The sequence below is a fragment of the Ascaphus truei genome, chromosome 3 (genome assembly GCF_040206685.1).
Source record: "Ascaphus truei isolate aAscTru1 chromosome 3, aAscTru1.hap1, whole genome shotgun sequence".
NCBI classification, from domain to species: Eukaryota; Metazoa; Chordata; class Amphibia; order Anura; family Ascaphidae; genus Ascaphus; species Ascaphus truei.
The window spans coordinates 129,295,801-129,309,849 of NC_134485.1; the positions used below are offsets into that span (position 1 = coordinate 129,295,801).

Sequence of the window (14,049 nt, forward strand, 5' to 3'; positions counted from 1 at the left end):
CCAGTTTTGGGGTGCACAGTAAGAGGAGGAGCAGCCAGATACTTTGCTGAACCTTGGGACCATGTGGAGTCTTTTGGAGTCAGATCTCAAATAAGTGCTGCATGTGGTAGGGGTGAGGAAAAAGCTTGTTCAGATAGACGGGTAGCTTGCCCAGAAAGTATTTGAAGGCAAGACAGGAAAAATGAACTTTTTCAAGTGATGACCAATCTAGTTCTTAGAGCATTTCGCAGTGATGTATGTTGTAGTTGCATTGGAGGACAAAACGGCATATTGAATTGTAGAGGGTATCAAGTTTGCTACGGTGGATTTCGGGTGCCGAGCTGTATACTACGTCCCCATAGTCGATAATTGGCGTTGGCATCTGCTGTGCGATACGCTTTCTGACCAGCAGACTAAGGCTAAGGCCCCGCTCCCAGAGTCAGCGCACCCGCACTGCTGACAGGCGGTGCGCTGAGATACACAGACCGCGATATGCGGTCTGTAGGGAGCGGGAGGTGGGCGGGTGGTGGGCGGTTTGACAGGGAGGGGGGGGCGTGGCTTGAGCGGAGGGACCCGCTACTCCCCCCCCCCCCTCCCTCCACGGACTCGGGCTGGAGCTGGAAAGTAAGTTTAAACACACACACGCAGGCACTCATTCATACACACACACACACGCGCACACACACAGGCAGGCACTCACGCACTCATACACACACACACACACACAGACAGACAGACAGACAGACAGAGGCAGGCACTCACGCACTCGGGCACAGACAGGCACGCACGCACTCAGACACACACACAGAGAAAGGCACTCACCTGCTTTCACTCCACACTCCTCCCCGCTCCCCGAAGCCTCTCCTCCTCCCGAAGCCTCCCCTCCCCATTGGCTCACAGCCACACACGTCACGCGTCGAAGCTAGGAAACACCATTCTGTGGTGTCTCCAGCGGCTGACGCGCGACAGCGTGTAGTCAGCTGTGCAGCCAGTGGGGACCGGGACCAGCTCGCGAGGATTCCCCTGCTGGTGGGGAACTCGCTACATTGCCGCCCGCGCCAACGAGCGCAGCGGGACCGAGGCCTTAGGAAGGATTTGTTCCTATAAAGTCCACCTAGTTTATCATAGGTTTTGGATGTCGGGGTATCAATGTTAAATGGTGGTCAAATCATATGCTCAAGTATTTAAAACTACTAACCGGGGCCAGGGTGGTATTAGAGTTGGTTCTGATCTGGAGCTCAGTCATTGGAAGCTTTAAGAGTTTAGCTTGGGTCCCAAATACCATTGTTACAGTCTTGTCAGTGTTTAAAAACAGTTTTGTTTTGGGAAATCCAATTTTCAAGTCTCAAAAAGTCAGATTGAATGTGTTCAAGGTTGGAGAGGCTATGGCTGTGTGCATATAAGATTGTGTCATCTGCACACATGTGTATTGAAGCTCCCTTACAAGCTGTAGGAAGATCATTGATGAACACTGAGAAGAGTAGGGGCCCAGAACAGAGCCTTGCGGGACAGACACCACAGTTTGTCCCGCAGTATGATTTTTAATATAGAAAAAGAAAAGCTCTTTGACTACACCACTAACTGGTGTTTAAACAAGGTTGTGTAAAATGGTATGTAAATACTTTTATTGGACTAGCAAACAGCATGGTTAGTCAGGCCCTACTATTCAGAATCTGTTTTAAATTAAACTAAAACCTTTATATATGTATATCTTTATTTATATAGCTCCATTAATGTACATAGCGCTTAACAGCAGTAATACACGTGACCTAATATAAATAACAAATATAAATAACACATAATGGGAATAAGTGCTTCAGACATAAAAAATAAAATGATGTAAAGGAGTCCCTGTCCCAAAGAGCACATCATTTAATTTCTCACGCACAAAAACATGTAACACCATGTTTTAGGCTACGAATGGTGCCGTCACTTTATAGGACCAAATTGAGTAAATTTGTTTAATAGGTCAAAGTTGATGACTGATTTGAAATAAAATCACACAAGAATTGTATTAAGCGATTTTATGATGTTTTCCTGCGTTTATAAATATTGTAAACGGAAATTACGGGATTTTACTACGCTTACTCCTCTCTCCCCTGTTCAAGACGCAAATTATAATTTTTTCAAAGCCTTCTGCAAAATGTAGTTGCTCACCCTAGCTATCTGTTGTTTCTAACTGAGGGTAGATGGTGTACTGAGGCTTCTTTTGAATTGCTCACATGTCCTCACCTATTTTCTGTGTTGTCTGCCCTTTGTCGGCTTTCCTTATGTTATTGTCTTCTGCCTGTTTGCTGTGACCCCAAGTAATATCTGGAAATGCCCTGCTTCCATATTCGCACAGACCTATAGTATTTTCCTTCTGAATTGTTTATAATAAAGATGAAAAATATTTTTAGCAACAGTGACCTAGTTTTTTTTTTTTTTAATTAAACATCACTACCATTCATCTAAAGCCATTTTAAAGATGACCTCCCCCCCAGTTAAGATTCTCATTGTCATAGTAACGTTAGTTTTTGTTGGTTTGGGAGTTTTCCTTAGCTGAACATATAAAGTGCTTATTTACTGGGACAACCCACCTCTTATTCCCCTCTTATCCAAATAAAGTGAGAACTTTTTAGAGAGGCAGGTGCTCTATATTTTTAACTCTGGCTCTTGTACAAGTACTCACACAGATGTGAGATGTGTCACTTGTGACTTCTATTGGTGCAAATTTCATTTTAGTATTGTGTGCCTGTGACAGACTCGTTAGTTGCTGCAAGGCCATACAGCACTTTGATATACGTTCTTTTAAAATAAGCAACCACTGTTTGTGAAAAGAATGAAGCCATGGTATTAGTCCTTAATGTGATTAGAATGGAAGAATTACTTTCTCTTTTCAGTAGGAGAGTAACATGCCAGTATTGGCCTGTATAGTGTGACTCACAATGGCAAGCAAAGATAGATACCTGCTGTATAAATAAAGTTCTCCTGTTACTTTTTGTACTAAGTTTTTAACTGTTAATGTCCAGAAGACAGGAAGAGCACTTTGTATTTATGTAAATGATGTCATTATGTATTGGTTTTTAACATATTTTGCTATGTGAAAGGGTAGTTCTACCTAGTACTTAAACATAACCTTAATACTTAAAGCAAACACATTTTACATTTCCTACAAATCTTTTGACTTGTTGAAAATGTATTAATTTTTCAGTACATCAAGTAACTAAAGATTGTAAAATGTTTTCAAAATTAAGCAAAGATATTGTTTAATTATTAATTTTCATATTTCATGTGTGTGTGATTTGCTTTCATTGTTCAACATAACGTTTTTACATTTTTTTTGGATAAAAAAAAAAAAAAAGTACCACTTTGCCATCATTGTTGGGGCCTAAGAATTTATGCAACACAGTTTGTAGTTTGCATACACGAGCTGTTCCCTGGTCTTTACCATTGACTGCTTCGGAGATAAAGCAGCTTTAGGATATAGTAGTCGCGCGACGGAGCGCATGGCATTGTGTGCCTGTCAGCTGAGTGATCTGTGAGACACAGCAACACGGGGGCGTGGCCATTTCACGTGAGTGGTTCGCCCGTATTGGTGGAACCGCCCACGTGACCTGGCTGTCTCTTGACAAATATAAAATAGTTTCTCGCGCTTCGTCGAGTGCTTTATGGGCTGCCTCATAGAGGTACGGCCTTTTGTTGGCGCCGTGCGCGGAGTATGGACCCAGCCTTAGGCCTCGGGCATGAAGCGCTGACCCGTGCTGAGGCGCGCTTACGCTCGGCACTGAGCCCCTGCAGCCGCAATGAGAGCGGCTTTAGCAGGGGCTCGCTTACGCTTCCGCAAGCGTGCGGAAGCGTAAGTCTTAGCAAAATTTAAAATTTTCGCGCTCATGGGAGCGCAGGGCCGGTCACGTGAGAGGTTCGCCCCCGGACGGCGCGCGGTCTAAGGCCAGGGAAAGCACCCGCTTTCCCTCAGCTTCAGCGCGCCTCCGCCCGGCATCACTCACCATGGACGCAGCCTTAGACCTTCATTCCAATTTTTTATAGGATGCGAAAAGTGCCCTAATTTATGCAAAACTTCCCCCTGAAAGATTTTTCTACAAAATATACCTTGTTTATTAACTTGAAAGGAGCAAGATACGCTCACTGGTTCATCTCTAGCACTACCTACCAGGAAATTGCCAGTGACTGTATCAGTAGCGATCATTTAGCCAGGTGTAATTTTTAAAATAAAGGAAATAAAATACACCAGGACCTTCGCTTTCGTGCGGGTTGGAATACCACAGTCATACACGTTGTCTCATTAATTGAAAGGACTTCCTCCCCATAAAATGATTTCAAGAGTAGGGATTGCTGATAAAAACTTACATGTTCTCTGATTCTGACAATAAACGAACGCAAAATATTTTTTTTTGTTCCAGACGTGTACTGCTGCCTTTGCCACCAAAGACCGGCTTCGGACACACATGGTGCGCCATGAAGGGAAGGTGTCTTGTAATATTTGTGGCAAACTTCTTAGTGCAGCCTACATCACCAGCCACCTAAAGACACATGGACAGAGCCAAAGTATCAACTGTAATACTTGTAAGCAAGGTAAAAAGTTTCAAGGTAATTATGCTATTTCTTAACACTTTTTTTTTTTTTTTAATTAAGCTTTTCGGGGGAGGGGGGGGGGTTGGGGTTGTCGGCCAGTGCAATAGGGAAACCCAAGTCCCTATTTCTATCTAAACCCTGAATTTGGCAGACTTTTTCAGTGCTGCCAAAGACATACGCTGAAATTTGGAGGGGATTGTGGGGATTTTTAGACCATTTGCTCCATTTACGGGAAACCATAACATCTCATTGATGTGTAACATCAATATTTCATTTTTATTTTTGTTATTATTCCCACTTTAACTATTTTATTCTGCCAATGTTAATCTGAATGATTATTGTCTATAACTATTGACTTGTAGCTTTGTTGAATCTGAAAATTCAGCTCCTGTGAAAAAGCACAGTTGTTCAAATGCATAGTGAGAATTTTGCAGCTTCTAGTCAACTTTAACTGTTTAAACACTGCATAAAACAGATGCTGCTTTGCTTCTGAGCCCTTTATAAATCAGATGTGAACAAAAGTTCATACATTGGTGTTTCAAGAGACAGCATAGTACTTTGACTAATTATGGGTTTCCATGAGCTATGAAGATATTGGTGCCTCCCACTAATGTGGGTTTAGGTGACATGCTTGGCCTTGCGTGTCCCAATATAAAAAGATGTTGTCTTTATTTCAGTTAATGAAAAGGTATCCACTATTGAATTTATTTTTTGGTGTGTAGTTTGTCACGGATGCTACTGGAACACTGCCGTACATCATTATAGATGATGTTTTTGCAAAAATTGCAATAGCATGAAAGCATGAAAGCCCTCAGTTTTGTAACACATCTACTACCATTTTAATGGTGGTTTCATCCTTTAAAATAAATTACTTGCATATGTAGACCCAGAAGCATTGTGGCTGAAAGCTCAATAACCTATATGGAGTATGCAGTATATCTTGTTTGGCTTTATGGCTTATTTTACCCTTATACCTAATTGAGGTAATACTCCGTAAAAATTCCAACGTGAGTTATACAGCAAGTCGATTGTCTTTTTTTGTCTTGTAAAATTGGAAGGGTTTTCTTTATACCAGGTTTTGTATATTTCATGCTTAGAGAGTGTTTTTTTTTTTTTTTTTAATCTTTCTCGAATAGTGGATTAATTACTTAAAATCTAGAACAAAAGAAAAAATATGTACCTGTAGATTTTGGCGTCCTTAAAATTTAAGGAGATTTGTAACTAAAGTGGTACTTGTCTTATTACTAAATAGTTGTACAAATGTTCCATAACATTTGTCAATCGTGGGGGGGGAATTGTAAAAAAAAAAAAAAGTTGTTGGTGCCTATTAAAAATGTTGCTTCCATTAGTTTTCTTTTATTTTTGGGTCAAACGGGCATTCTATAAATCTCCCTGAAATCAGACAAACTCAAATTGAAACCAGTGCTGTGGAATTTATAGAATAAGTCCCTAAGTGTTTTCATATCTGCATCTATGGATTTAACTTTAAGAAATGGTAACATTGGTGAGACATTTACTGCATAACACGTTTTGCTCCTTTGTCAGGCAACATCCAAGTAGTTTATATTTTATTGGTAATGAAACACTTGTGATAACCAGGATATTTAACGGATGTGAGGGTTCTGTAGGGTAGGGGAGCTGACTAAGATGGGCCCCTCATACTCTGATATACATAGAACCAAGTCATCCCAGCACACCAACAAGTAAATAAGAAATGCCACAAAAGGACACTGGTCAAATTGTCCAAAAAGTATCTCTTGCTTGTTGAAATACATAAAACCAAAAGCAACATATAAAAAGTAATCAAGTGTACATAAACGTATAAATTGTCAGTCCAACACTTGTCAGATATGTAAAAAGAAAAAATCCAAGGAGGAGTTGCCGGTGCACTGCTGATGCAAAGAGCAAAGCTGGAACGTGATGACCAAAGGTTTTGGAATTTAAAAGACAGTGTCAGTGCTATCATCTCTGTCTTTTAAATTTCAATGAAAACCTTTGGTCATCACGTTCCAGCAGTGCACCGGCAACTCCTCCTTGGAGTTTTTTCTTTTGCCCTTTATCATCGCCTGGGCGCACGCATTGGGGGAGTCCTTTCAGCGGCACCGTGAGTCTCTTCATTCTTAACGTTATAGAGTTTATTGTAAGCCAGTTCAACATTATTGTGTGTATATTACAGTTCCTGCTGGTGTGTGTTAATTGTGCAGTGAGTCACGTTCCAGCGGGGCTTGGTGCGTATACCTTCCACTCCAGCAACAGGACTTGTATATTACACTACACCTACCAACACGGGGCAGCGCTCCGACAGATAAACTGAAAGACAGTATTGTAATGCTCCTGCTGATACATTAAGAGACTTCTATACCAATATTTGTTATTTTTATTTATGCTATACTGGGGGGCTTTTGGAGCACCGGATTTGGGGCTTTGTTAGCCAATTTTTTTTTTCTACAATTGGTCAGATATGTAGATGTACAGAAAAAATACACTGGTCAAGAATGCAAATATACCAAAATATATACAAAGATGCTTATCCTGTCCATGGAGTTTAGGTAGAAGAGAACTGGTATCTGTCTTCATAAAATCATGTCCAATTGGAGTATATGAAGACTCAAAAGCACAAAGATTGCAAAGGTCAAGAAATGCAATAGGGAAAATAAAGAGGAATGAGGCATGTTGGAGAAAAATACAAATGAAATAAACGGGGCAACGTTTGGGAGAGTGAGTCACTTTAAGCCCATGCTCACGTATATAGAACACCTGTGGTTCTCCAATACTGAAATACTCCCAAAACAGTTTTTTCCATTTGGAAATGTTCAAATTTGTGCTTTCACTCTTTTTAATAGGACGTTAATATAATTGTGTTGAGACAGATACCTGTTATCTATTTTACCTAAAATCATGTGGTGGATAAGTATCTTTGTATACATTGTTTTTTTCTTTGCATTCTTGACTAGTGTATTTTTGCTGTATATCTGCATATTGCCGAGCTCAGGGTGCCAGAGACAGGAGGTGGAGGGCGCGCGTCCGTGTGTGCACGCTCAGTCTGCTGGGCGATGTGTGCACATCATCCCCAGCAGACCTTTTCAAGCTTTCAGGAGGCGGGGCTAGAGACGTGAGGTTAGGGATCAGTGTTGCACTGTTGAAATCATTTTAAAGAATGATTTCATTGGCTGCCAAAGTACCAGTGACGCTGCTGCAGCTTGAAAAAACAACTTGAGGTGTTTATTGAAACTGTAGCAAGCGTCAACTCCGTTCTTCGGCGACAGGGTAGCTGCTACCCTGACAACCGCTATTAACTATTAATACATTGTTGCGCACGTAAGCACGCCACCCCTCTGAAGCCGGCACCCAGAACGAGGCCTATGACCAGTGATGAACTGACACCTTTTATATGTTTATGTACACTTGATTTCTTTTTATGTTGCACTCTATATTTTATGTATTTCACCAGGATATGAACTAGTAAAAGAGATATATAGCAACTGTAAATATTACTGTATGTTATTTATATATATATATATATATATATATATATATATGTATATATATATATTTATATATATGTATATATTTGGCAATTTGACCAATATGTGACATATTTCTTACTTGTTGGACTGCTGGGAACCACTTGGTTCAGCAGTCAAGGGTTTAGTTGGAGCAGTGTTTCTTATTTTTTTTTGTTTGTTTAACGAACCGTATAATTTATAATGTGAAATTCTGTGGAACTCCAACCCTCTCTAATAGCGTGTCTAAGATCAGATGCATTGTAAGGAACCCCCCAACCCTCTCTTAATAGGGCGTCTAAGATCAGATGCATTGTAAATTCTACTATATTTGGTACAATTTTCAAATGACCTGAAAATTGCAGGTAACTATGTTGGGGATGGATGCCCTAGGAACCCCTTTTGAAAAACACACTGTTGGAGTATTATTCTGGTATAATTGTTTGACATTTCTACTTTTTGTATTAATGCACGAGGCAAGTAAATTTCACAAATCATATTCTTGCAGCACATTCATTTATTTATTTTTTAACATTTTTATTAGGAAACAGGCAAATTTACAGGCATATATCACGTCACAATATCCTAATACACTTTGATTTTCATATTTTCCATGTTGGAGGGTGGGGGGGGGGGTGTACCGCCAAGAGTGGCGCGACCTCTGGGTCACCGGGTGACCAGGGGAGCGAGAGGTCTGAAAAAGAGAGGGGAGGGGGTGGGTATGGAGATGGGGGGGGGGGGGTGAGCCTCCCCCGCGCCGCTGACCCTGGCGTCCTTCAGGCTGTGGTCTGGGTGGTCATAATTTCTCCTATCGGATTCTCTTGGGTGTCAGTGAATCTCCCAGGGTTCCCAAATTTTGTAGTGACTTGCAGTCTTGCGTTTGAGAAACGCTGTCAGATGTTCCATAAGCATTAAGTCGTCTATTCTTCTCTTAACCGCCTGAATGGAGGGGGGGGGGAAGATCTTTTTCCAGGAGAATGCCACAGCACACCTAGCTTGCAGCACATTTTTTAAGATAATCCTGCAAACTTAATTTTAGCATCTGCTAGCCTTTGCATTTCTATATAACTTATATACAGGGGGAAAAACGAAACAATTATGAGCACATTCATGCCTGACAGGCCCACAACAGTGCCATCCCACTATCTCTTTGCATATAATGCTTCCACTGCAGCCAGGGATTCTGGTTAATGACATGCAAGTGAGCACTCCATGCGTCACTTTGCATAGCCATTAAACAATCCTAAGGCCTCGGTCCCGCTGCGCTCGTTGGCGCTGGCGGCCACACGCGAGTTCCCCACCAGCAGGGGAATCCTCCCGAGCCGGCCCCCCCTGGCGGCACAGCGCACTACACGCTGTGGCGCGTCAGCCGCTATGGGACACAAGAGAATGGTGTTCCCTAGCGTTGACGCGTCACGTGGTGTGGCTGTAAGCCAATGGGGAGGGGAGGCTTCGGGAGGAGGAGAGGCTTCGGGGAGCGGGGAGGAGTGTGGAGTGAAAGCAGCGTACGTGCCTGTCTCTGTGTGTGTGTGTGTGTGTGTGTGTGTGTGTGTGCCTGCATGTGTGTGTTGCTTACCTTCAGTCAGCAGCTCCAGCCCGAGCCCGTGGAGGGAGGGGGGGAGAGTAGCGGGTCCCTCCGCTCAAGCCACGCCCCCCCTGTCAATCCTCCCGCTCCGGCCCCCGCTCCCTACAGACCGCATATCGTGGTCTGTGTATGTCAGCGCCCCGCCTGTCTGCAGTGCGGGCGCGCTGACTCTGGGAGCGGGGCCTTAGCCTAACACTGAGACCCAAAAGGTTGAAAAGCCGTCTGTGAGTAGGTTTACTGGCTATGCAATTTTTTAACCCAGTCTGCTGAAACAGCTGTGTACTGCGGCTTATAGGGATCCATGTTAAAATGGATCAGAAGCTGCCGTGAACAGAGTGCTTATTTGCATATCATTACCCAGCATCTCTGACTGCAGCAGAAGCATTGTATGCAGAGCGATAATGGGGGAAAGGCAGGTTTGTGGACCTGTCTGAGACGTTAATGTGCTCATAAGTGGTATTTGTATTTGTTGTATGGTGGGTAGGGTCTTCGTCACTTTTTTTTTGTTTTTACTCCCCATATCTTTTTTTTGTCCTATATAAATGATAATCTATTCACTGCTTCAAGATATTAATGTGCCAAGTTCTCTAAGCTATACATTGATCTTTCATTAAAAAAAAAATACTATTCAGGTATTGAGAAGTAACAAATCATGTAATGTTTTACTGATTTATTTATCCTGTTAATCTGCTCTGGCTGCAACTAGCATGGAGAGTGTTTTGTTTTGATCATAAATGTCAACCATGTTTTCAATCTGTATAAGGAAGTTACATTTCTCATTTTAATTTCAGGACAACTTCATGAACTTCAAAGTCCAGTTCATTGTAGGATCAAATATGAAGGTATTTATGAGCTTCCACAGTTCAATACGTGATCACTTGTGTAATGAATGCAGGGATCTTGTATCTGTAATAACTTTCAGAGTAAAGTAAACATAACTCAACTTGACACTTAATGTTCAGTTCTTTTTTGGTCTGAGAATTGGAAGAGTGCTTGATTGTTCTTTTACCATAGTTTACTTAGCTTTTAAACAATCAGCAAAGAGACTTTATAGCGTCACGGGTATTAAGCAAATTAAAAGTATGATGGCCTTTAACAACCATATTGTGAAATGTGGGACAGGGAGTCATCGACTCAGAGGTTGGCGTGATTACTTCAGGTGATTTTATATTTGACAGCTTGATCGCTGTAAATTAATTAAATAAATGCGTCCAGATTTTGGGACTTTGATGCATTACATTTTCTCTCATTTCAGCTTCAGACTCGCTCTTCTGTGCTGTGGATCAGAATCATAGGACCTTTTCAATAGGTGATTTTATATCTTCATGCTCATTGATTCAAATGCCGTGTGTGGCATTAATATTTTCTTAAACTTTTTGGATTGCTACTTTATGATAATACAATGCACATGGTCAGCACAGTAATCTGAATGTGATTTTTCTATTGCTACCCAACTCCCTCGTCGGTTACTGCATAAAAAAGGACAATATCTGGTGAACTGACCATACTCTTTCTGCCCTTTTTTCAGACACAAGTAACATGTGCCAAACCTCCACTGCGGCTCAAACACCTGTGACTCTTACATCTCCCTTCAATATTACATCCTCAATGGCTGCTTCGGGAACCATGACAAACCCAGTAACCGTGGCAGCTGCCATGAGCATGAGGAGTCCAGTGAATGTCTCAAATCCTATGAATTTAGGGCATCCAGTCACCATAACACCGATTTCCATGACCTCTCCATTGTCCTTAACCTCTCCTATCAATTTGCCGACTTCGATCACTTCTCCAGTGAATCTAGCACATCCGGTCACCATAACCAGCCCTATGAATCTGCCTACACCAATGACGTTAGCTGGTCCATTAAATATAGCTATGAGACCAGTGGAGAGTATGCCGTTCTTATCCCAAGCTCTACCGTCTTCACCACCTTGGTAAAGAATATTCACAACAGTATTAAAAAGTTGATCAGTAGTTGATATATAGCTTTTAATTATGATTTAATAGGGAACTTGCAAACACTTTTGCTAACGTTTGACATTATGATTTTAGCTAATTTCTCTAGTTCTTCATCCTTCGTATTTATTGTACTGGACCACATCAACTAAGGAAGGTTAGGGGAGGGGGGGGAGAAGACCCCGTAGACCCTGTAAAAATGAAGAAAGAGTAAGGTAGTAGACTGTTTTTTATGCCACACAAAGTTGTATTAATGTTTTACCCTGAAATCTTCTAACTTAAAAAAAAAAAAAAAAAAAAAATAACACTAGCAAGCAATCCCTTCATTCTTATATCCAGAATCTTCGATACCTTTATCATTATTACAAACAAATCTGTTAGATGCTACTGCAGTCTCATCTGTGCTTAAATATGTGTTCTGAGAAAATGCAGCACACAAGAAAAAATGTATTTCAGAGAGACTGCATTTTACCATGGGAATATGATAATTAGAAGCAGCATTCCCTATGGGAAAGGAAGCACCAACTCTGATATGCAAAGCATATGATAATTTGTCATTCTGATCTTAACATATATAGGGATTGTGACCTGATATTTGGAAATGTAAATATTGTTCATCTTATAACCTGAAGGGAGTTTTAGCATTGTAGTTATTTTTTTTTATTAATCTTATTATTATTTTTTATTTTTTTTTAAACCGTTTGTACTTTGGGTAAGGAAGAGTGAAAAGAGGCAGAGGCCTACCTGCTTTTGTAACATGCAGAGACATTTGTGACAGTGTTGAGGCTAAGAGAATAGGCTTCTGAAATTGATGATGGTGGTCTCCAATTTCCCTCAGGGGCCTACATCTCTGCTGAAGCCTTATCACAAGCCCCTTGCCTCACAGGTTGAAATTCGTTGTCTGTGCAGTTATGCAACAGAAGCTGTAGCTACCAGTATGATGGAGCAAGTGGAATGGAATGCCCTCCATGGAATAAACTACTTTCCACCTAAAGGATGTAGAAGCACAAGGAGGAACAGCGGAATAAAAGATGACCCATTCTCACCACAGTTTTGGACCTGCTAATGGGGGGAAATGTTATTCAACAAGAACTTTTTTGTCTTCTATTAAAATTGTATACAGTTTCTATTCTAACCACTAACTAGATAGTGAGCCCTTTAAGACAAGGCAAGAGCATCTTTGCTTTTTGTTTCGTTAATTTTTTTTTGGCAAGTACTTAAAGTGCTGTAGCAATCTATTTTTAACGTGTAAATAGGTCTTAATTATATACGTACATTCATACATACAAAACCCAATTCTTGCTAGTATTCTTTCATTGTTTATGGTGACAGTGGGATAGAATCCATTCTGGATTGTCCTCAATAGCACTTGCTTATTGGTCTCATCACACACTTAAGCAGACACCCCTATCCATTGCTAAGCTACATGTACTTTTTTTATTTTTGTTTTTAATTTTCCTCCCACATGTTCTGTATTTTAGAAAAGAACAACCAAAAGATAGAAAACAGAATTGCTATTAGACCATCATGTGACATTAATGTTTGTTTTAGATGAGTGTTGCAATCTTGAATTGCTGTAGAGACCAGCAACAAATTTAGAAAGCAAATGTGTTGTTTGCTTCTCCAACTGTTAAGAGGTTAGATAACGTTAAACAACGACTCTACATTTTATAAAAAAAAGAGGCGGTTTTCTCATAAATTCAATGGATATTTTTTTGTTAATGCATTTTAACCTGTTTTCTGCTGGAGAGATTCATGTTAGATAGGTCACTCTAGCAGTGAAGGGGATAGAATTGCTAAATTTGAACAAGTATTTAAAAAAGTGACTGCCTGTTCTGCCATGGCAGTAGAAAAACAGCATGCTTTAAACTAAATGACTAACTTTTCAAATGAGAAGTGTCTAGGAAAAAACAAACAGCTGTAGGGGCTTGAAATATGAAAAAAAAATTCAGTGTAAAGAAAATACATTTTATAACTGATCTTTTGTATTGTAGGACATTAAACTGTACATCTTTTTGTATATATAAAAGCTTAGGAACTTTTTGTTTAGCAGAAAGCAGCCACATTCCTACACTTTTAATGTATGTGTTATGATGTCCATGTAAACATAAGCCCCATGTTTGTGCCTTTTCAATTAGTTTGTCTCAATAAACAAAATGTAGAGAAATGGCAACATTTGCATTTTAAAAGTTATTTATCCAAAGTCGATTTGTCTGGTGGGTCTAATATCGTGTATGTATGTCTTGGTGGCTGAAAGTGATGCCGGTTTTTAACATATCGGCACGAATGAGAACCAAAGAAGAATAGACATTGTTATCCTATCATGTGATGTCAATATTTTTTTAGCATTTACCGTGCCCTGTAAAAAAAAATTAAAGCATAAACCTTACTGTACTTAATTTTTCCTATCGCATGTATATGCTTTGATTCAACAGCATGATATGTATGTGC

The 14,049-nt window shown here is 40.6% G+C and overlaps 1 protein-coding gene across 5 annotated transcripts in view; it reads left to right on the forward strand.

The window, feature by feature from the left end:
- The window catches only part of VEZF1 (vascular endothelial zinc finger 1), a 33,358-nt gene extending 19,587 nt beyond the window's left edge, over positions 1 to 13,771 (forward strand). For 3 of the 5 annotated variants that reach the window (XM_075589534.1, XM_075589537.1, XM_075589538.1), the window contains exons 4-8: positions 4,383 to 4,569; positions 10,434 to 10,484; positions 10,898 to 10,951; positions 11,171 to 11,576; positions 12,437 to 13,771. In XM_075589534.1, the coding sequence (XP_075445649.1) occupies positions 4,383 to 4,569; positions 10,434 to 10,484; positions 10,898 to 10,951; positions 11,171 to 11,576; positions 12,437 to 12,455 (717 nt within the window). In that variant the 3' untranslated portion in view covers positions 12,456 to 13,771. Of the gene's footprint in view, positions 1 to 4,382; positions 4,570 to 10,433; positions 10,485 to 10,897; positions 10,952 to 11,170; positions 11,904 to 12,436 lie in introns of those variants that run through there. The other 2 variants (XM_075589536.1, XM_075589535.1) reach the window with 2 other exon arrangements.
- The last annotated feature ends 278 nt before the right edge of the window (positions 13,772 to 14,049 follow it).